Below are 23,103 nucleotides of genomic sequence, written 5' to 3'. Positions count from 1 at the left end.
AAGGAAGTGCCTCCTTATTACGCACCAAAAATGAATACCCCCTGCTAGCTGGGACCCACCATAGTGGGTGGCTGACTTATGGGCCTACTAAGTTGACGAGGACGGAGGGCTTTGTCAACTTAGTCAATATGAACGATTCTAGCTCCAGTGACCGTGCGATGTCCATCCAACGGCCATAGTGCTTCTTCAACCTCTGGTCTTCTTGCTCCAACCGCCCAAAGCAGCGCCGGTCGTGCCGCGTGCTCCTGCCTCTCGTGGCCGGCTGTGATGCCGCGGAGGCCTCACCGCTGGCCCAGGGTATCCCTCTACTCACCCACACCCCCTGTTATTCTGCGGCGACGGCAGCCTGACGCCGCAGGCGAACCAGCGAACCCTCGTACTCCTCTCTGCGTGGGCATCCACTGCCGCGTCTTCCCCGGCTCCGCGTTGTCCCTTTCCTAGGCCTCGCCGTCGTCCACCGCCTTGGTGCTCTCGGCGCGGCGTGGTCAATGTGGTCAACGACCGACTTCCATCGGAAGAGTACTGTACGTGGAGAGGCTGAAAGCTGGGTCCACGGCCATAGCCCAGTTTTTTTGTGATTTGCCAAGTAAGTCGCTTTGTTAGGCCTGTTGGGCTGCAAATCTTTCAAGACGAGGAGAGCTTCATTCAGCTGGCCGAGAAAATGTCCTATCAGTAAGGAGAAATGGGCTGTACATTTTTAAAACACATCAAACCGGCAATTAGTTTCAAATATCTTTTTTTCATTTTGAGATTTTAAATTACATTAATTTTTATGCGTGGAGAATTTGTTGGATTTTATATTGATATACATTTATTTTTAAAATCAGTTTGAATGTGAGTCGAAATTTCGAGATTAAAAACAGTTCGGACCGCACCGAAATATGCAAAATTTCGTATAATTTTTTAACCGTGGCCACAATATGGGCTGTAATGCTAACAAAAAGAATATGGGCTCAAAAAAAACCTTAAGAATTAGCAAATGGGCTGTAAATTATTAGAAATAATGGCAGATGGGCTGTATGCTGTTTTCCATAGATTTGAGGTTTCCTAAAAAAAAGGTTGACGCACAAGCAGTGACTGTTGGATGTCCATCGAACGGCCGTCGTGCTTCTTCAATCTCTGCTCTTCCTGTACCAGCCGCTCAAACAAGCGCCGGCGGGACTGCCTGCTCCCTCCTCCCCGCGGCCGGCTGTGCTGCCGCGCAGGCCTCACCGCCCCACCGTACTCCCATCGCTAGCCTAGCCATCCCTCTACTCACCCACACCTGCTGTTATTCTCGGGTGACGGCAGACGAACCAGTAAACCCTTGTACAGTCGTACTCCCCTCCGCGTGGGAAACAACTGCTGAGTCTTCCCTGCCTCCGTGTCGTTCCCTTCCTAGGCCTCGCCATCGTCCACCGCCCTGGTGCTCTCGGCGCGGCCTGGTCAACGCGGTCAACGACCGACATGCATCTGAAGTGGACTGTACGTGGACAGGCCGACAGCTGGGTCCACGGCCGCACGCAAGGAAATGCGTCCTTATTACGCGCAATATAATGCTTCCTCCACCTGACATCAGGGACCCACCGAAAGGGCCTCTGTATTTCGTGAAAAAAATGTTACCGCCGCTGACAGCTCGGACCCACCAGGTATATCTTCGCACGCAAGGAAGTGCCTCCTTACTACGCACAAAAAAAATGAATACTCCCCCTGTTAGCTGGGACCCAGTATAGTGGCAGGCTGACTTGTGGGCCTACTAAGTTGACGGGGACGGAGGGCTTTGTCAACTTAGTCAATATGCACGATTCTAGCTCCAGTGACCGTACGATGTCCATCCAATGGCCGTAGTGCTTCTTCAGCCTCTGGTCTTCTTGCTCCAGCCGCCCAAACCAGCACCGGTCGTGCCTCTTGCTCCTGCCTCCCTTGGCCGGCTGCGATGCGGCGGAGGCCTACCGCCCCTACTACTCCCACCACTGGCCAGGCCATCCCTCTACTCACCCACATGCCCTGCTATTCTGCGGCGACGGCAGCCTCACACAGCAGCGAACCAGTGAACCCTCGTACTCCTCTACGCGTGGGCATCCACTGCCGCGTCTCCCCGGATCCGCGTCATCCCCTTCCTAGGCCTCGCCGTCGTCCACCGCCCTGGTGCTCTCGGCGCGGCGTGGTCAACGTGGTCAACGAACGGCTTCCATCGGACGTGGACTGTACGTGGAGAGGCTGACAGCTGGGTCCATGGCCGCAGCAAGGAAGTGACTCCTTATTACGTGCAAAATAATTATTCCTCCACCTGACAGCTGGGACCCACCGGACAGGCCACTGTATTTCGCGAAAAAAACATTTGCCCCTAACTGCTGGGACCCACCAGCTACATCTTTGCACGCAAGGAAGTGCGTCCAGGCAAAAAAAAAAACGATTCACCCCCCTGACTGCTGGGACCCACCAGCTACATCTTCGCAGGCAAGGAAGTGCCTGACAGTCGGGACCCACCTGGTCGAAGCGTACGTAGCGTTGTCATTCTCGTCGCGAACGTGTACGTACATATATACTGGTGGATGTAGAGGCGCGCACGTGTCGTAGTAGAGGCGCGTACGTGTCGTAGTAGAGGCGCGCACGTAGCATGTACACGTACGTATAGCGGCCAGGGTGCAAGAAAGAAAATACGGCCACGTATCTGTACATACGGGCGGGGACTCGAACGCCTACTCGCGCATACGTACGGCCAGGGCTCGTGTACATGGCTGGGTCAGAACGGAGAAATAGCATCGTCGTCGTGTTCATGGGGAGGCAACGGAATGCGTCGTGTTCATGGGGAGGCAACGAAATGCGTCGTGTTCATCGGGAGGCAACGGAACGCGTGGGAGCCAACCAGCTGGGTCGGAACGGAATGCGTCGTCGTGTTCATCGGGAGGGCTTGGACGGAACAGCCGATGGAAACGAGGCCTGGCGTACCGCAGAACGGAGGAAACGGCCTTGTGTTCGACCGGCCACGTTTGAAACGGGATCCTATTCATCGGGAGGGGTCTGGCGTACCGCAAAACGGAGGAAACGGACCTCCTATGGTCGAAACGGGGGTCTTGTTGATCAGGAGGGGTGTGGCGTCCCGCAAAACAGAGGAAACGGACTTATGTTGGAGCGCTACGGTCGAAACGGGGGTCCTGTTCATCGGGAGGGGTGTGGCGTACCGCAAAACGGGTCTCCACGGGATACTGTTCGTCTCCACCGTCGACCGCCTCCAGCCTCCACGGGCTACTGTTCATCCACCGTCGACCTCCTCCAGCCTCCACCTGCGACTGTTCATCCACGGACTCCTGTTCATCCAGCCTCCACCATGCGCTACTCCACCGGCTACTGTTCAACCAGCCCTCTCCACAGGCTCCTATTCAACCACCCCTCCACGGGCTACTGTTCATGCAGCCCTCCACCGTCTACTGTTCATTCTGCCCTCCACGGGGTGGTCCTGTTCATCCTGCCCTCCACGGGGTCCTGTTCATCCAGCCCCAACCGGCTCGATCGATCGGGGTCCTGTTCATCCAGAGGCAACACCACGGGGTCCTGTTGATCCACCCCCACCGGGAACTGTTCATCCAAAACCCCCCAGCAATGCTCACTATTCATCTAGAGGCAGCATCGATCGGCTTCAGTTAGCAGCAGTAGCGAAGGAATCGCTCGATCGGGTTCAGTTAACAGCCATCGATCGATCACTCGGGTTCAGTAACGCGTAGCCTGCAGTGCAATCACTCGGGTTCAGTTAGAGCCCAACGCCTCGCTCGGGTTCAGTTAGAGCCAACGCCTCGCACACACGCGCGTACGTGTATGAGAGAAACGCGCATCGCTCGGCCCCCGACCTCCCACCGTAACCGGGAACTCCCCAAAATTTTCCTCGCCCTAGCTTCTACCACGGTTTTTTCTGTCATGGACGGCCCAAAGAATGTCATGCAGCTGCGTCTCCGGCCTGCCCAGCACGAAAAGCCCATTTTCTGTCATGATTTTTTGTCATAGAAGTAGGAGCCCACCACACCTATGATGATACCGGGTTTTGTCACAATTATCGTCATAGAAGTGTCATATGTATGACAGAAAAAAATTCGTTCGGCCCAAAATGTCACGGATGTGTCTTTTTTTTTGTAGTGACTCCCTCCATTTACGTATACAAGGCCACTATAAAAAAAATACATTTTGCATCTATACAAGGCCACAAATAGTAATCGAGACAAAAGTTACTACTCCCTCCTTTCCAGTTTATGGCTCAATTTCAAAATCTCTCCAACCAAGGTAGACGGTGAGTGGTCGAATTAATTTCGTAGTTTGCACAAGTAATTAGTACGCTCGTTTTTCTCAAGAAGTTATGTTTACCGAGGCATTAATTGGAACGAATGCATGAATGACCACTAAATTTCCATGAACTTGTACATGCATTGGTTAGTTTCCTCTTGACACTGCTTGCGTCGGGTGATCTAACGCACCTCGAAATCCAACATGCAATGGTACTACTTCTAGTATAGTAGAATTGAGACTTATCAAACGGAAAAACGAATGTTTTTTAGATGAGCCCTATAAACCCTAGTGGGTACGTACTCCATAAAAACAGATTTTTCCAAAACTAAGTCGCTCCCTTTCATGAATTCTGTAGTATACTCCTCCGTCGACGCTCCCTTTCATGAATTCTGTACTTCCTTTCGCCGACATGTGGGACATATAGCAACCGGGTCGACGTGTCAAGCACCAAATAACAGTGCAGAACAGCAAGGCGACGCACCCCACTCGTACCGACCCAGTAGTAGTAATGAGCAATGAGATGTCAAATCACAATGCCGCACCTTCCCAGATGGATGAAGCAACCATTATTTCACACTTCGGTTCGCCATCATCTCAAACCACGTAGTATTGCTTCTGCCTCAAGAGGGACACACGCATTGCCTTGGTACATCATGACACATGGGACCGCATGACAGGCCATGCTCCCCCGCCGATCGCTTGGTAAAATCACCTCATTATTACTATACTTCCTCTGTATCGGTTTACTACATGGCATGCACGTCGTTCTAGGTTGAGAATTTAACTGGCTATATATGTGATGACCAGTACTCTAGCCTTTTAAAAAAAGTATACTTTTGTACAGTAGTACTATCGATGGATTGCGCCATGGAGCAAAAATTGAAATTAAAAAAAAGGTGGTACATATAGAGAGCGCTCGTCGCCAAATTATGCATATAGTACTATTAAATAAGCTAGTACGTGCTTAATTGGGGTGCTAAATTCTATTAAAGAAATACTAGTAGTATGTACATACTGAAGAGTTAAAGTAACGCGAAGAAACATAACATAGTTCTGCTGGGGGCTCAGCACAACACACCCCTCAAATTAAACTAAGCACACCTGAAATTAAACTATGCAACTAATCCGGTAGACACTGCATTAGAAGTTTAGAACTACCATGAGCAACGACACTGCCACCTTACTCGGAGTCCTCGTCTACGTCCTCTACTTCGTCCTTGTCCCTCTTCCTCTTGGCCGATACTTCTTTGCTTGAACCGCACACTTGGCTGTTGCCCTTCATCCATCCCTTGTAGATATTGAAACAAAGGTAGCCATCCATTGCAGCGTAGTGGATGTGGTCTATATCTAGTACATTCCGCTGCCATGCATGACGATGAAACGTGTAATGAGGTTTCTCCAGTTTACGGTATGAAGGATGAACTATGGTTCCTGCCAGGGTCAGCATTGAAGGCTGACGAGGGGGCACCAGCTGATTCTTCTGGAGGTCGAAGGGGTTGCCCACAACGAGGCCTATCCGACCCAGGACTTCTTTGTCATTCTAAAAGTCTACAGTAACGAATTTCACTATTTTGTCCTTGAGGAAGTTCTTAAAATCCTGGCACTCAACGTCGGCATGGCATATGTGGTAGACCAAGCAAACGTTATGTACGCAAACCTGGATCATGGCGGGCTTCTTCCTCTCTTCGTCCTGTAGATCCTTCTATCGTCCCAGGACTGTGGTGTACTCAACATCTAGCCCAGCGACCCACTCGTCATCTGAGTTTTCGAACATGCGTCTGAAGCGAGAAAGGCATCCTTTCACCGTCGCGGAAGAACGGGTGTAGATGACGTCGAACTCATCGCCGGTGATGGTTCTAACCTTGTACTCACCGCCGATCGTGGAGATTTGGGACGCCATGGATTTGGGAGGAGGGTTAGGATTAGTGGAACTGTCGTAATGTGAATGGACGGGACGACTAGGAGCGAACCGCCGTAGTATTGAGGGATGTGCAGGGACGAGTAGGAGCGAACTGCCAGCGTGCGAACGGCAGGGTAGTGGCTTTCCATTCTCCCATGATACGGGCTTCCGAGAGTCCTTGGATCTGAGATCGAACGGTTGCATGGCGTGATTCTAGACCTATGGGTGAATATCCTATCCTGAAGGGTTATTCTGCAAATTTTCAGCAACTTAGCATGCGACCGTTTGATCTCAGATCCAAGGGCTGCCAGCAACCCATATCATGGTCGCGCCTACCACGACCGTCGTGTCGCTCGTGTGGTCACGCCCTTGGAGATTTAACACGGTGCGTTAGGCTATCTGATGTTGGCATGTCATACATAGTCATCACTTAGTCACTCATACTACAACAAGGTTGGCTATAAGTGTATTTTTTACTCCTCTCTATCTCTTTCTTCGTACTCCCTCTGTCCCATAATATAAGAATGTTTTTGACACTAGTGTAGTGCCAAAAACATTCTTATATTATGGGACACAGGCAGTACTAGTATTTATTGCATTTCCCAAGGACTGAACTCTTCCAATGAAATGGTGTTGCTAAGTTTGCTTCATTTAATTAGCTATAGACTCAAAATTGTCTTTTCACCTAGGTACACAAGCCTAGCACCGTTTCTTCCTTGGGTCACCAAACTAGTCTCTCTCTTCTTGATTAACTTGCCACATCAGACTTTATGCCTATGTGGCAAGCTTAAGCACCTGTAGGAGCAAGTAAAAGTAAGTACAATAGTGCGCTTTACATGGCATTTTTGCATATGTGGAGGAGAGAGAGGCAAGGAAAAAGTGGAGAAGTGGGCTCTTATGCAAGAGCCAGCCTCTACTGCATGGTGGAGCATTGGGAGAGGCACCTGTATGGAGGTGGTCAGGAATCGGGAGACTCACGCCGGTCGTAGCGCCGCTGTTAAAATGATAATGGCAAGTCAAATCACGGGGCCCCACCTGTCGAGCAGTAACTCGCTATCAAATCACACAGCCCTACGTTTGCAACAGCCTACTCCCTCGTCTTCTCGAGTCTCTGTCGAACTGACTAGGCGGAACTGCCCCGCCTACCGCGCAGGAAAAGCCCCGCCCTCGACTTTTAAATACAACTACATCCGCTTAAGAATCCAATGATATACTTTTTGTGATATAATAACTCATATTTAGTTAGTCAAATGGATGACCTAGAACTACGTGCAGGCCCTATCAACCGAGACGCCTAAAAATAAAAAAAACCGAGACGGAGAGGGTAGTTCAGCACGTATCTTTTTAGATCAATATAGTCGGGATTCACCAAGGAGCAAAACCAAGTGGTAGGCTGCTCCTGTCGTGTTGGCGTAGCAACTCAAGCAGGGTCAGTCCGCACACGAAATGGCGACACACTTAACAGGACCCCTTTGGCCGACATGTGGCTCATCCACCGTCTTGTTCCACGTGCGATGCACCAAATTACAGTTCGGAGCAGCGGTTGGAATTGGAGGCACCCCGGTCGTAGCGTCGCAGTAGTAGAAAATGAGCGATGAGGGGTCAAATCACAAAGCCCCACCTTTCCCGCATTAAGCTGGACGGACGAAGCAACCATCATTTCACTCTAGGGCGCAAGAGCATAAAGAAAAGAGAAAACAATGATGCGTGCGGCAGCTACCTAGGGCACCCTAGGGTAGGGGTCTCCACTACAGATCCTTTTTTTTGAATGCGCCTCCACTACAAATCAGCTTCTCCCTCGTCCTCTTGAAGAAAACCGATGATGAGTGCGGCGATAGGGTTTGTAGGAGTACTACGGCGTGCGGGGCCACGTCGTTGTAAACGGGTTCGAGTCGACGCCTTAAATATCTGTGGGCCGCTTGGTTTTACGGGAACGAGGCAGCATTTTGGGTTCGGGGACCAGTGGAGATATAGTATGTACAAAAAATTGTGGACGTAGGTTCGACCGAAAGGCAATGAAATTTGCTACCCGGGGCCGCGTGAAATTTGCTACCCTACTCAAAACTAGTAAGGTACACATGTATTGAACGCATGAGATTTCGAAACCAAATTATGAATAAATACACACTATAGCATGTAAAGCTTTGAGTCATATATGCATGATGTAGATGTTCGTTTAGTTCTTATAGTTCATCTCATTCAAAATCAATTAGTTTTATAAAAATGTTAAGATTCATGGGGTTGTGCATTGTAAATCATAAAGTAAAAAACAAATAATGGCAATTCATTTAGAAAATAATAATCAATTATGATACAGAAGATTCTAGAACAAAGGAGAAGTGCTTGTGTTTTGAGGTTTGTGCATTATGCTTAAGTTCAACCATGGAGTCTTCTAAATTGTACATGTGGCAGATCTGGTGGAATGTTGATGATATCCAACGGCCAGTAGTGCTCGGATTTGCCTATCTCTGCACTGTCGGGTTAGCTTCATCTAGCGACCATCTTTCAAAGTTATTGACACACTATATAGTTCTTGTGCCATAGTTGCATGTTTTGGAAAAAAACTACTAGTGGGTTGTACTATCTATTTAGGAATAGAAGATGTATACATGGAAGTTGTAGGGAAAGAGATGACATGGAGCATCTCAATTCCTATGAGTAGGGATTGGAAAAGAGATGTCATTTGGTTCACATCATAGGAACTTTTCTATTGAATCTAGAGATGACATGTATCTCAATTCCTATGAGGAGGGATTAGAAAAGAGATGTAATTTGGTTCATATCATAGGAACTTTTCTATTGAATATACGCTAATGTTTATTTTCCTTTGAAATTAAGGGAGTATAGGAATCCATTCATATGAACCAAGTGGCTCTAAAGCTATAGAAATGATATCATGTTTATTTCCTTTGAAATGTGGAGTATATGAATCTATTCCTATGAACCAATTGGCTCTAAAGGAAAAAATCCTATAAAAATTATATCATATAGAGTTCCTATGATATTCCTCGACACTAAAGGATGCTTGAAATTGCTATGGGTGATACGATGGTCTTTCTTTGTAGACTCCTCACCCATCTTTATAGTTACCTCTCGTAGATGAATGAAATGATATATACATGGTATTCTACATGTGCAATTTGGTACAAGAAAACTCGGTAAAAGTTTGCGAGGTTCGAATTTTCAATAAAGCTATATGCACTGCATTTCGGAACGGAGGGAGCATACGGTAGTTGCTAACACTCACGTGGAGGATTTGTGTGTAGGAGGAGTGGCTGTTCTGTTAAATGACATGGCAAAACTGACACTGTCGGATGCCGATCTAACGGTTCTTACGGCGTTCGTCAAGAAAAGGCTTGTGGCGAACATTTGTCGGATAATGATTTACGGACACATGCATTTCATTGATAGGTGCCCCCCTCTATCTCACGCACATGCACCCTCACGAGTCATGACTCTCCCGAGTCCTCTCGCAGACTCACGCGTCGCACCCATCGTCTATCTGCAGGTAGACGTCACGCACATATGTGCTCTTCACACCCTACCCTCAGAACTTCTAAAAAACAAAATACGGCATGCACATTTTATTTTAGCTCACACGTCACACACTTATACTATTACTCTTGCGGCGAACGTTCTTTAGGCATAGTATATTGTACTCTCACGAAGAGAAGCGGTGCACGCACGCACTAGTTCTCTCACACCCACTCGCGGGTACACGTAGGAGCGCATTTTTTTGAAGATGGTACAACAAAATCACTCCACTATATATAAAAGCAGGAGCCTTAGCGCTTGCTTTACTAGGGTTCCTCTCGTTCACTCTCTCATGCTCTCCAGATCTAAGCAACACATAGGTGGCCACACTCTCTCTCAGCTCACGGCTGGTCACAAATCCGGCCGGACAACCTCGACCGGGGCAGGGGTGTAGGTGCATTGTTCACGCTGTCGTCGGCGGCGAGGGAGGAGACCAACGGCTGCCCGCACGTCCCGATCGGCGGCCGTGCCGTTCTCTCCGAGAGAGCGCCGGCTCGGGAGGGCCTCCGACCCCTTCTTCCTCCCTGCGGCATTGTGGCCAAGATGCGGCCTCCCGACGCCGTCTTTGGCACATGCCGACGACCCTCATGTATATATTCCTTCGAAACCTGCCTTGCTCTACTGCCCCAGCTCCCTTCGTCTGGATCCTTTTCTACTTCCGTCCACTGTTCCAAAGCCACCTAGACTTCTACTATTATTAGAAGTAAAGCTAGTTCATACAGTCGACTCAAAGTGTTGGTTCAAACAGGGAAGAAAGTGGGAAAGCTGTAGCATGAATCTAGGACTTGGTTCTAAGAGGAAACGGGGGAAATTAGTAATATCTGTCATTGTTTAAATAACCGTATTTTGTATTTGCACAAACAGGGATGTCTGTCTCCATATCGTTTCGGGATGTCTGTCTCTGTATCGTTTCTATCCGCGCAATCAAAAGCACACACCTCAGTTTTAGTACAACTGCGCAAAATGAGATGGCTATCCCTCGTTGCCATCGTCTAACCTCCCATCTTCAAGGTATCCCTACATTGGTAGCAACTAAGGTAGAATGACCAACACAATCTAAAAGAAGCTGATTCGTACGTTTTACTTCCTGATTGCAGTGCAGGGACGAGCGAAAACAACTGCATCCTAGTCTGGAATGCACTTTCTACCAGTTCATCCATGGACCGAGGACTAGCTGGCACGGCTGCACGGCGGTTTTTTGGACAGGTGCGCGGACAAGAGGCATTGTGGTCTGCTTATTTCTGCAAATAGCTGTGCTTAAATTTAGTGGAATGCACAAGCATTTCAGCTGGCCAGTACACTGCATGGTTCAGTTCAGCATTCCAGCTGAGACCACAATTATAAATGGTTATTCTGGAATGAGAGAACCTAACCCTGGATGGTGGCAACAGGAAAAAACCAGAGTGAACTCTAGGAAATTTAAGCCTGCCGGGAGGCCCTTTGCTCAGAGAATCCTTGCTTGTTTTTTCCTGATTTGTAATCCTTCTCACAACTTTGTCTTTTGCTGTGAACTAGTATATGTTTGTTATGTTCTATGAATCATTGAGATGTACAAAATTGCCTAACTTATGCTTTTCAAGTTTTTTATGAAGACGAGTTTAATGTGAGTGTTCCACATGAGCGCTGGACTAGCGTGTGAACGTTTGGAATTTATTACATTGTGGCCTCAATTAACTGTATGAACCACTGTAACAAGATACATAGTTGCTTATATGTCAGACAGCAGATTGTTGATTGTTAGCTGGTCGATAGCCTAGTGTTGAAGCGAGCTGAGCCAATGTGCCGTGTTTTGCACAACTCCTTACAAGTGGGGTAGCACCAATAGTGTTTACAAGTACTTATGTATACGTCGGCGCACGATTCTCGAACGTGTGCTCTATTTCATCAAAACACACACTGCTCGTATGATAAACCGTGACAACTTATGTCTTACCATGCCATATTCATGAAAAAACTAGTGAGGACGCATCTGTTTCGGCAACAATTACGATGGTTCTCACATGATTCACGGGCACACAAAAGTAGCAGCAGTTCCCATATAGACGGATTCAAACAGAGTACTAGCCCAGAGGGGTCGATAACAGGCAAGGTTCGGATAATTAGACACAATCCAAACTACTATTAAACACTAGCTGGGGCAACTATTTCATGCCTCGATCTAATTTGGGCTGGACACAAGACGGACCTTGCCATGAACATCATCGAGGACGTCCCGCAGCAGCTCAATCCTGTGAACCTTCATGGAGACAACCTTGTGGCCTTGCCACTGATAAACTTGTTTGTGGAGGCATGCCATGTCATCTTCCTGCGTAAGCTTGACAAGAACAATATGCCTCACAAACGAAGGAGTAGCTTTGAACTTCTTGTGCTTCAATACACCCTGGACAACACGCCTGACAACAGTGAGGCTGGAATACAACTCTTCATTGGTATAACCGCAAATGGCTTCCAGGATCCAACAGCCTAAGAACTCTGTTTTCCCAGTGCGTATATTCAGGTCGTCTGCCTCATAGCGAGTGACATGTACAACCACACGATCCTTGCCTGCATGAGGGCTCTAATTGAAACAGAAACAAATTCTGAATTACTTTTCTGTATAAGAAACACAAGTTATTTAAACCACTATGTATAGCATGGCATCGAAGCTAATAAAATTTTGCATTATTAATCACCACATACTTCCTTTTCTAAAAAAAATCACCACATACTTAGATGAAAAACCACAATCGAGATCGGCAAAGAAGGAAATCACCTTGGGCAGCTCAGCGGGGGGGGGGGGGACACATCCTCGAAGGGGGAAAGCTGCTCCTGCAGTGCCACGGGGGCTGTAACCTCAAACGGGGCGTTGACCATCTCAGTAGTGGCCGTGAGCGTATCTGGGGTCGGCTCGGTGGTTGCCTCCATCTTCTTGGAGCTCTCTGTCTCGTGGGGATCAGCCTCCCGCGTCTGCTCCAATATCGGCAGATCTTTGCCTGGTTCTCCTTGGTCCATCATGAAACTGACGAATACTAGGAGACCACTGAAAGTAAAACACAATCGCAATGACAATGAAAAAAAAGAGAGTGAGGATCGGTTACTGCTTTGCAAAAGTTCTTTTTTTTCTCTGAACGAAAATATACCAACATCACGGATCCGCTTACCTTCCCTTCGTTCGGAGAGAAGAACAGTGGCAGATGCGAGTCTTGCCTTTCTTGAAGACGGTGAGGGAGAAGGGGATTCAGCAAAGAGTGAAATGATGGTTGCTTCGTCCGTCAAACTTAGACTGCGGGGAAGTGGGGTTTTGTGATACGACGGCTCGTTACTGCGGCGCTACGACCAGGGTGACTCTCTGCCTGCATACTGCCTTCTAATTTGGTGGATGGCATTTGGGCCTGCGCGCTGCATGGCCCGCATGTCGGTGAACAAAAGTATAACGGCATTCAGTAGAGGGAGACGTTTCAATGACCTAGGAGGAGCCAGAAGCGGTAGAGTGTCTCCACTGTACTAGTAGTAATTGTTTTTCTGGGTAGCTGTAGAGTGTCTCCACTGTACTAGTAGTAGTTGTTTCTCTGGGCCCAAGACAAAACAGCCCATCCACACTAGTAAATAGTAAAATCAATTCAAAAGCACATATATTTACTGAATGAGAGGCGCTACCCACACCCAGCACACCCCCCCCAAAACCTGGGTGCTCTTCTTCCTCCTCGCTCCCACCCACCTCACGTTAGCTCGCTCCACTCGTACCCCCAAATTCCTCACCTCACTCCTACAGAAAACCCCAGCCCCCCTTCTTCCTCACTCCTACAGAAAACCCCCAGCCCCCCTTCTTGTTCGCTCGCACTGCAACTAGGCTCGTCATTCGTTACTCTGCTCAAATCCGTGAGCGCGACGCGACGCCATCGAGGAAAATGGAGTCGGCTGACCCCAGCGCCAAGAAGATGAGGCTCCCGCCAGCGGCGATGCCTGTTGTAGATCCCGCACCAGGCAGCGCGGGGAGAAGCGGCAACCCCGCCCCCACCGGACCCCAGGAACCCGTAGAATCTCGGGTGGACCGCATCAGCGATCTCCTGGACGTCGTCCTTGGGGAGATCATCTCGCTTCTCCCCACCAAGGATTGCTGCCGCACCCAAGTCCTCTCAATTCGGTGGCGCCCTCTATGGCGCGCCGTGCCCCTTAATCTCGATTGTCGTCAGCTATGTCTCTTCAATGATTTTGAAATCCCCAGAGCCATTATCTCCTCCCACCAGGGCTCCGTTCAAAGACTCTGCATCCCGTCATGCTACCTGAGCAAGCATACCATGCCCTGCACGGTGGACGCCTGGCTGAAATCCCCTGAATTCACAAAACTATAGCTACTTGAGTTCTACTATTCCCCTGGAAATCACATACCACATACCGAACGCCATGAACTTGTGCCCTCAGCACCGATGTCCATCTCGCGGTTTTCGTCCTCTCTCCACACCGCCACCTTTGTGCTGTGCTACCTACCAGACAATCTGGTACTAAACCTTCGACTCCCATTTCTCAAGAAACTTTCACTTGTGCGGGTTCGTATATCGGAGGCCTCATAGCACAGCATCATCCACTCCAGTTTCCCTGCGCTGGTGTGCTTGGTGCTTGTTTTCACAGTTAGAATCGGTTGTCTCCAAATAAAGTCGCCTAACCTTGTAAGAATTGGAATTTCTTTTGACGAAGGAAGCTCATCATCCAAGATGCCCCTTCACTTCAAAGGTTGGTCCTTGATTCTAGTAATTCACCGTTGCAAATAATCGTCCTCTCTGCGCCTAAACTGGAGACCTTGGGTGTAATACATGATCTCTGTGCTCATTTCAATATGGTGTTTGGCTCCACAGTTCTTCAGGTACTTTATACTATCATCACACTTGTAACCATAAGCTGCATTTTAAATTTCTGCGCATAATTTATATATCATCTTGGAGTACACATTTTGTACTAATATTATGTTCTATGCTCAATGAAGAGTTTCTCCATGGATGGCCTATCAATGGTGCTGGATTCTGTCAAGATCTTATATATCCAAATGAATAGTTTTGATCTGAACAAGATTATTGGCTTGCTGCAATGCTCTCCATGTCTGGAGAAGTTGTATATAAAAGTGATAATTTCGCGCACATTGGAAGCCCACATATAGTGTACTAGAATTAACCGTTCAACTGTTGCTCTTTCGACACTCTTCTTTTAGACCTTAACTGTTTTCAATCTTCATGTCTATTTAGGCAACAGGACGGGGTAAGAAAGTTATAAACAATCGGTGGATTCGTAAGCATCGGGATTTTCTCACTTCTCATGAGATTCGATTGAAGACAATAACGCTAGAACGATATGTAGCCAACCGCGCAAACACAAGATTTGTCACATTCTTCCTGCTGAATGCGAGGTTACTATTGTCCATCAGGCTTAAGTTTATCAGCATCATGGTTTTGACGGATGGGTATGTCGAAGAGCAAAAAAAGGAGTTTTAGGTGGGCAAAAGAGCTTCTGAACGTGCCGGGCTTCTATTCACAACATATTGTGGTCATAATCCAGTAAATTTTACGACCCAGGATGTTCATTCGATGGACCTGACCGATCCATTTGACTGTGACTGCCGAAAATAGTGCTGGAGTTAGATGTTGTTGCCCTTTTCAATCTGTTTTTTTGTAAACCTGATGAACAATTAACCCTCGTGCTTTTGTACAGTTTGTAAGCTGGAGTTAGATGTTCCTGCCCTTTTCAACTCGGCTGTGACTGTCATATTTTCATTGAAACAAGGCAAATGGCTTGCCATTCGTTTAATTTAGAGTGAAATATTGTAACAAATCCCAACCAAGGGAAATAACATCAATCTCGCCGGCTGCTTGAGCTCACTGTGCATTACAGAAGCCAAGTGATTAGCCCCCACCAGCACCCACAAACTTATTTCGAACTAGCACATCAAATGGGCTGTAAATTTTCATAGGAAAGGCTGCATGACCGTGACAGATTTGGATTCTGACATTTGGCACCCGCGAGGAAATAGCCTATCCAAGGTGGTGTCGACTTACTAGCCAGTCAACAAACGATTCTGCCTACCAGCCGTTGGATTGACATCCAACATCTGTCGTGTATCTTCTATCTCTTGTCTTCTTCTTCCTCTAGCCGCCTAAACCAAACCACCCCGTCGGCTCCGCCTGCTCCCGCCTCCCATGGCTGGCTGCGCCTCCGCCGCCCTACCGTACGTACCCTCCAACGTTGGCCAGTCCCTCCCTCTATTCCCCCACATGTCATGTTATTCTCCGGCGACGTCAGCCCCAACACGCACCCGCGCCCGAACCAGTCAACCCTCGTACTCCCCTCCGCCTGTGACTGGACCGTCACATCTTCAATGGCTCCTGTTTGTTCCGTCCGAGGCCTCGCCGTCGTCCTTCGCCTTGCGGCCTTGGTTCGCTCACCGTGCGCGGTGTGCCGCCCTCTTGCGTTGTCAACGTCGTCAACAACTGAGAGGAACAAGGAGATGACTGTACGTGGAAAGGATGACAGTAGGGACCCACCAGCGTCATGGCAGTATGCAAGCAAGTGCCTCTATAGTACGAGCCCAAAAACATGGTTCCTCCTAATGGTTGGACATCTGGGGCTCACGCCATTGTCAACCTAGTCAATAAACAAGAGAATTACACTACGAGCGGCTGACACCAGGGACCCAGCAAGTCACGCAGTTTTTTTGGAGGAACAAGCAGTTGTTATTTATACTAGTTTTAGCGACGGATCAGGGTAACAACGGGGCTGTGCGGGGGCTGTGGCCCGTCTAGCCAGGGTTTTATTTATGTTTACCACATCATGAACCCAGTTGTGTTTTCTTCTTGCTAAAAATGGCTAGCCCAGTTCTATTTTTTAAACAAATACCCAAACAAGGCCTACTTGCTTTATCGGCCCCGCTGGGCTGCAAATCTTTCAAGACGAGGAGAGTTTCATTCGGTTTGCCGAGAAATGGGCTGTACATTTTTAAAACACATCAAACCGGGATTTAGTTTCAACTTCTTTTCATTACAAGATCTTAAATTCCATTGATTTTTATGCGTGGACAATTATTTGTATTTTATATTTATATAAATTATTTTTCAAAATAGTTTGAATGTGAATCGATATTTCTGGATTAAAAACAGTTGACCGCACCGAAATATGCAAAATTTCGTATACTTTTTAACCGTGGCCTCAATATGGGGTGTAATGCTAACAAAAAGAAGATGGGCTGACTTGTGGGCCTACTAAGTTGATGGGGACGGAGGGCTTTGTCAACTTAGTCAATACTCCAGTGACCGTATGATGTCCATCCAATGGCCATAGTGCTTCTTCAACCTCCGGTCTTCTTGCTGCAGCCGCCCAAAGCAGCGTCGGTCGTGCGGCCTGCTCCTGCCTCCCGTAGCCGGCTGTTCTACCGCGGAGGCCTCACCGCCCCCATACTACTCCCACCACTGGCCAGGCCATCCCTCCACTCACCCACACCCCCTGTTAATCTGCGGCGACGACAGCCTCACACCGCAGCCGAACCAGTGAACTCTCGTACTCCTCTCCGCATGGGCATCCACTGCCGCGTCTTGCCCAGCTCCGCGTCGTCCCCTTCCTAGGCCTCGCCGTCGTCCACCGGCGTGGTGCCCTCGGCGCGGCGTGGTCAATGTGGTCAACGACCGACTTCCATCGGAAGAGTACTGTACATGGAGAGGCTTACAGCTGGGTCCACGGCAGCCGCAAGGAAGTGCCTCCTTATTACACGGAAAATAATTATTCCTCCACCTGACAGCGGGGACCCACCGGATGGGCCACCAGTATTTTGCGAGAAAATCGTTTCCCCCTGACTGCTGGGACACACCGGACGGGCCACCGTATTTCGCAAAAAAAACGTTCCCCCCGCTGTCAGCTCGGACCCACCGGAAGTGCCTCCTTATTACACAAAAAAAAATGAATACTCCCCCGGCTAGCTGGGACCCACCTTGGTGGGAGGCGGACTTGTGGGCCTACTAAGTTGACAGGGACGAAGGGCTTTGTCAACTTAGTCTATATGAATGATTCTAGCTCCAGTGACCGTACGATGTCCATCCAACGGCCGTAGTGCTTCTTCAACCTCTGGTCTTCTAGCTCCAGCCGCCCAAAGCAGCGCCGGTCATGCCGCATGCTCCTGCCTCCCGTGGCCGGCTGTGCTGCCGCAGAGGCCTCACTGTCCCCTACTATTCCCACCGCTGGCCAGGCCCTGTGGCGACGGCAGCCTCACACCGCAGCCGAACTAGTGAACCCTCGTACTCCTCTCCGCGCGGGCTTCCACTGCCGCGTCTTCCCCGGCTCCGCGTCGTCCCCTTCCTAGGCCTCGCCGTCGTCCACCGCCTTGGTGCTCTCCGCGCGGCGTGGTCAACGTGGTCAAGGAACGACTTCCATCGGAAGAGTACTGTACGTGGAGAGGCTGACAGCTGGGTCCACGGCCACAACCCAGTTTTTTTGTGATTTGCCAAGTAAGTCGCTTTGTCAGGCCTGTTGGGCTGCAAATCTTTCAAGACGAGGAGAGCTTTCATTCGGCTGGCCGAGAAAATGGCCGATCAGTAATGAGAAATGGGTTGTACATTTTTAAAACACATCAAACCGGCAATTAGTTTCAAATATCTTTTTTTTCATTTCAAGATTTTAAATTACATTAATTTTTATGCGTGGAGAATTTGTTGGATTTTATATTGATATACATTTATTTTTAAATCAGTTTGAATGTGAGTCGAAATTTTGGGATTAAAAACAGTTCGGACCGCACCGAAATATGCAAAAATTCGTATAATTTTTTAACCGTGGCCACAATATGGGCTGTAATGCTAACAAAAAGAATATGGGCTCCAAAAAAACCTTAAGAATTAGCAAATGGGCTATAAATTATTAGAAACAATGGCAGATGGGCTGTATGTTGTTTTCCACAGATTTGAGGCTTTCCTAAAAGAAAAGGTTGACGCACAAGCACTGACTGTTGGATGTCCATCCAACGGCCGTCGTGCTTCTTCAATCTCTGCTCTTCCTGCTCCAGCCGCTCAAACAAGCGCCGGCGGGACTGCCTGCTCCCTCCTTCCCACGGCCGGCTGTGCTGCGCACAGGCCTCACCGCCCCACCGTACTCCCATCGCTGGCCTAGCCATCCCTCTACTCACCCACACCTGCTGTTATTCTCCGGCGACGGCAGACGAACCAGTAAACCCTTGTACAGTCGTACTCCCCTCCGCGTGGGAAACAACTGCCGAGTCTTCCCTGCCTCCGTGTCGTCCCCTTCCTAGGCCTCGCCATCGTCCACCGCCGTGGTGCTCTCGGCGCGGCGTGGTCAATGTGGTCAACGACCGACTTCCATCGGAAGAGTACTGTGCGTGGAGACACTGACAGCTGGGTCCACGGCCGCAGCAAGGAAGTGCCTCCTTATTACGCGCAAAATAATTATTCCTCCACCTGACAGCGGGGACCCACCGGACGGGCCACCGTCTTTCGCAAAAAAAACGTTTCCCCCTGACTGCTGGGACCCACCAGCTACATCTTTGCACGCAAGGAAGTGCCTGACAGTCGGGACCCACCTAGTCGAAGCATACGTAGCGTTGTCATTCTGGTCGTGAACGTGTACGTACATATATACTGGTGGATGTAGAGGCGCGCACGTGTCGTAGTAGAGGCGCGCACGTAGCATGTACACGTACGTACATTGGCCAGGGTGCAAAAAAGAAAATACGGCCACGTATGTGTACATACGGGCGGCGTCTCGAACGCCTACTCGCGCATACGTACGGCGAGGGCTCGTTGACATGGCTGGGTCGGAACGGAGAAATAGCGTCGTCGTCGTGTTCATGGGGAGGCAACGAAATGCGTCCTGATCATGGGGAGGCAACAGAATGCGTCGTCTTCATGGGGAGGCAACAGAATGCATCGTGTTCATCGGGAGGCAACGGAACGCGTGGGAGCCAACCGGCTGGGTCGGAACGGAATGCGTGGTCGTGTTCATCGGGAGGGCTTGGACGGAACAGGCGATGGAAACGAGGCCTGGCGTACCGCAAAACAAAGGAAATGGACCTCCTTCGTTCGGAACGGGGTCCTGTTGATCGGGAGGGGTGTGGCGTACCGCAAAACGGAGGAAACGGACCTCCTACGGTCGAAACGGGGGTCCTGTTGATCGGGAGGGGTGTGGGGTACTGCAAAACGGACGAAACGGACCTCCTATGGTCGAAACGGGGGTCCTGCTGATCGGGAGGGGTGTGGTGTACCGCAAAACGGATGAAACGGACCTCCTACGGTCGAAACGGGGGTCCTGTTGATCGGGAGGGGTGTGGCGTACCGCAAAACGGATGAAATGGACCTCCTACGGTCGAAACGGGGGTCCTGTTCATCGGGAGGGGTGTGGCGTACCGCAAAACAGGACTCCACGGGATACTGTTCATCTCCACCGTCGACCTCCTCCAGCCTCCACGGGCTACCGTTGACCTCCTCCAGCCTCCACGGGCTCCTGTTCATCCAGCCAACACTGCGCGCTACTCCACCGGCTAGTGTTCAACCAACCCTCCACGGGCACCCCTCCACCGTCTACTGTTCATCTAGCCCTCCACACCACGGGGTCCTGTTCAACCACCCCTCCACGGGCACCCCTCCACCATCTATTGTTCATCCAGCCCTCCACACCACGGGGTCCTGTTCATCCCGAGGCAACGCCACCGCTCACTATCCATCCAACCCCCCCCCCTCCCGCAACGCTCACTATTCATCCCAGAGGCAGCATCGATCGGCTCAGTTAGCAGCAGTAGCGAAGGAATCGCTCGATCGGGTTCAGTTAACAGCCATCGATCGATCGCTCGGGTTCAGTAACGCGTAGCCTGCAGTGCAATCGCTCGGGTTCAGTTAGAGCCCAACGCCTCGCTCGGGTTCAGTTAGAGCCAACGCCTCGCACACACGCGCGTACGTGTATGAGAGAAAAGCGCACCGCTCGGCCCCCGACCTCCCACCGTAACCGGGAACTCCCCGAAATTTTCCTCGCCCTCGCTTCTACCACGGTTTTTTCCATCATGGACGGCCCAAAGAATGTCATGCAGCTACGTCTCCGGCCCGCCCATGACGAAAAGCCCATTTTCTGTCATGATTTTTTGTCATAGAAGTAGAAGCCCACCACATGTATGATGATACCGGGTTTTTTGACAATTATCGTCATAGAAGTGTCATATGTATGACAGAAATTTTTTTCGTTCGGCCCAAAATGTCACGGATGTGTCTTTTTTTTGTACTGAAGCTCCTTGGCTTCCTCGTCTCCCACCGAGGGATCGAAGCCAACCCTGAGAAGATCAAGGCCATAGAGAAGATGCGCCCTCCCAGGACCCTCAAGGAAATGCAGCGGCTCACGGGGTGCGTAGCTTCCCTGGGGCGCTTCATCTCCAAGCCAGGCGAGCGCGCCCTACCATTCTTCAAGCTAATGAAGAGAACTGGCTCTTTCGAGTGGACCCTAGAGCCAGATGCCGCCTTCGAAGACCTCAAGAGGTACCTCACGAGCCCGCCCATAATGGTAGCGCCGCGCTTCCGCGAGCCCCTGGTCCTGTATTTGGCAGCTACGCCGCAGTCAACCTGCGCCGCGCTTGTGGCGATACGAGAAGAGCACGTGAAGACCAAGGCGAAGCTCCCCGAGCCCGGCAAGCTTGCCGGCCCACCCGGGGCCCCGGGCTAGCAACCCGACCGAGCTCCCTAAGACCCCAGCGCTTCAGGCTGATGCCCTCGAGCCGACCACATCCGCAATGCCCCTGGAGCTCCTGAGGCCCGCAAACCCCCGTAGGAGATGGAGTGCGTGGAGGACACACACCTCGTCGAGCACCCTGTGTACTTCGTCAGCACGGTCCCGAGGGATGCGCTCACACGCTACCTGATGCAGCAGAAGCTCCTCCTGGCGCTTTTGGTTGCTTCCCGGAAGTTGCGCCACTACTTTCGGGGGCATCCCATCAAGGTCGGCTCTGCTTACCTCCTGGAGAAGGTTTTGCACAGCCCCAACGCCGCAGGCCGAGTCGCTGAGTGGAGCATTGAGCTGCAAGCATTCCAGTTGGAATTCTGCACCACCAGGGTTATCAAGGGGGCGGCCCTCGTCAACTTCGTGGCGCAATGGACAGACACCAGCAAGGAGGAGCGTCATGAAGACAAGTCCCTGCTGCCCGGAGATGAGGCGCCGGACAGTTGGGCCATGCACTTCGATGGCGCCTTCTCCAGGCATGGCGTGGGGGTTGGGGTCATGCTCGTCTCCCTGCCAATGACAAGCTTCGCTACGCCGTCCAGCTGCGTTTTCAGCATGGCGAGAAGGTCTCCAACAACATCGCGGAATACGAAGGCCTAATCGCTGGCCCCAAGGTCGCTTCCGCATTGGGGGTCAGGCGCCTCACCATCAAGGGCGATTCTCAGCTCTTGGTCAACTTCTCCAACAAGAAATACAAGCCCAAGGACGAGCACATGGCGGCATACCTAGAAGAGGTACGTAAGCTCAAGAAGCATTTTCTGGGTATTGAACTACAGCATATCCCCCGCGGCGCCAACAAAGAGTCCGCCGACATCGCCAGGTGGGTGTCACGCCGCGAGCCCCAGGACCCCGGCGTCTTCGAGGAAAGGCTCTTCACGCCATCGGCCGCCCCCGCCCACAATGCCATGCTGCTCTACGAGGAGTGTAACACCCTGGGTGTTGTGCTACAGTAAACTCCTATTAATGGTGCCATGTCATCACAAATTAATTTTTGCTAATCATCACTATGTTCCAAACCGACCTCTAATTTAAATTTAAAAGACAAGTCAAATTATTATCTCTGCAAACTATAAAACTAAAATGTTTTAATTTCATTATATATTCCCTAAATAATTGTCATGATGAAACCAACCTCTTTTGGATTCCAAAAATGCCCCTGGGATTTAATTAAGTGGGTCAACAGCAAAATAATTGCCCTTTTCAATTTGTAAAAATAGATAAATAATTCCATATGGCTTGAAACTTTTTGTGTAGCTCTGGTATCTTACTAAGTATTTATGTACAAAGTTTGGACTAGAACAAACATCATTTGACATCTAAATCAATTGCAAAACCTGAGCTAAATAAGTTCACAGAAAAAGAATAAATGGGGAAAGCCCCTTGTGCACATGGCCCACCTTTTCCCCTGCTCCAGGCCCATCCCATCTGGTCGGCCTTTCCCTTTCCTCTTGCCAGTGGAGGAGGCAGCCAGACGTGGCGCACATCCATGGCACACTGGCCATGGATGGCCAACACGTAGCCCCCCAGGCCTATAAAGGCGTCCACCAAAAACCCTACCACGCGCTCATCCAAACCCCCTCGATCCCCCTTCGCCCCCTCCTCATCCGCTCATTTTCAAGCTCGAATTCGGTACGATCACTGCTGCCTCACCATCGTTCCGCGGCCATCATCGTCGCCGCCGCTCAGGAGCA

At 50.1% G+C, this 23,103-nt stretch overlaps 1 protein-coding gene across 1 annotated transcript; it reads left to right on the top strand.

The window, feature by feature from the left end:
- The first annotated feature begins 21,466 nt into the window (after positions 1-21,466).
- On the top strand, positions 21,467-22,365 carry LOC141026951 (uncharacterized). The gene is made up of 2 exons (XM_073503848.1): positions 21,467-21,978; positions 22,050-22,365. The coding sequence occupies exons 1-2, from the start codon at positions 21,467-21,469 to the stop codon at positions 22,363-22,365; spliced, it is 828 nt and encodes a 275-aa protein (XP_073359949.1).
- Positions 22,366-23,103: the final 738 nt, after the last annotated feature.

Source organism: Aegilops tauschii, chromosome 7 (genome assembly GCF_002575655.3).
Source record: "Aegilops tauschii subsp. strangulata cultivar AL8/78 chromosome 7, Aet v6.0, whole genome shotgun sequence".
Classification (NCBI taxonomy): domain Eukaryota; kingdom Viridiplantae; phylum Streptophyta; class Magnoliopsida; order Poales; family Poaceae; genus Aegilops; species Aegilops tauschii.
This window is presented reverse-complemented; position numbering and strand designations above follow the sequence as displayed.

Excerpts from the sequence above, each read along its gene's own strand:
- LOC141026951 (XM_073503848.1), top strand. The coding sequence starts at position 21,467 with ATGGAGTGCGTGGAGGACACACACCTCGTCGAGCACCCTGTGTACTTC. Across the intron at positions 21,979-22,049 it reads GTTTTCAGCATGGCGAGAAG|GCGCCTCACCATCAAGGGCG; the intron begins GTCTCCAACAAC and ends ATTGGGGGTCAG.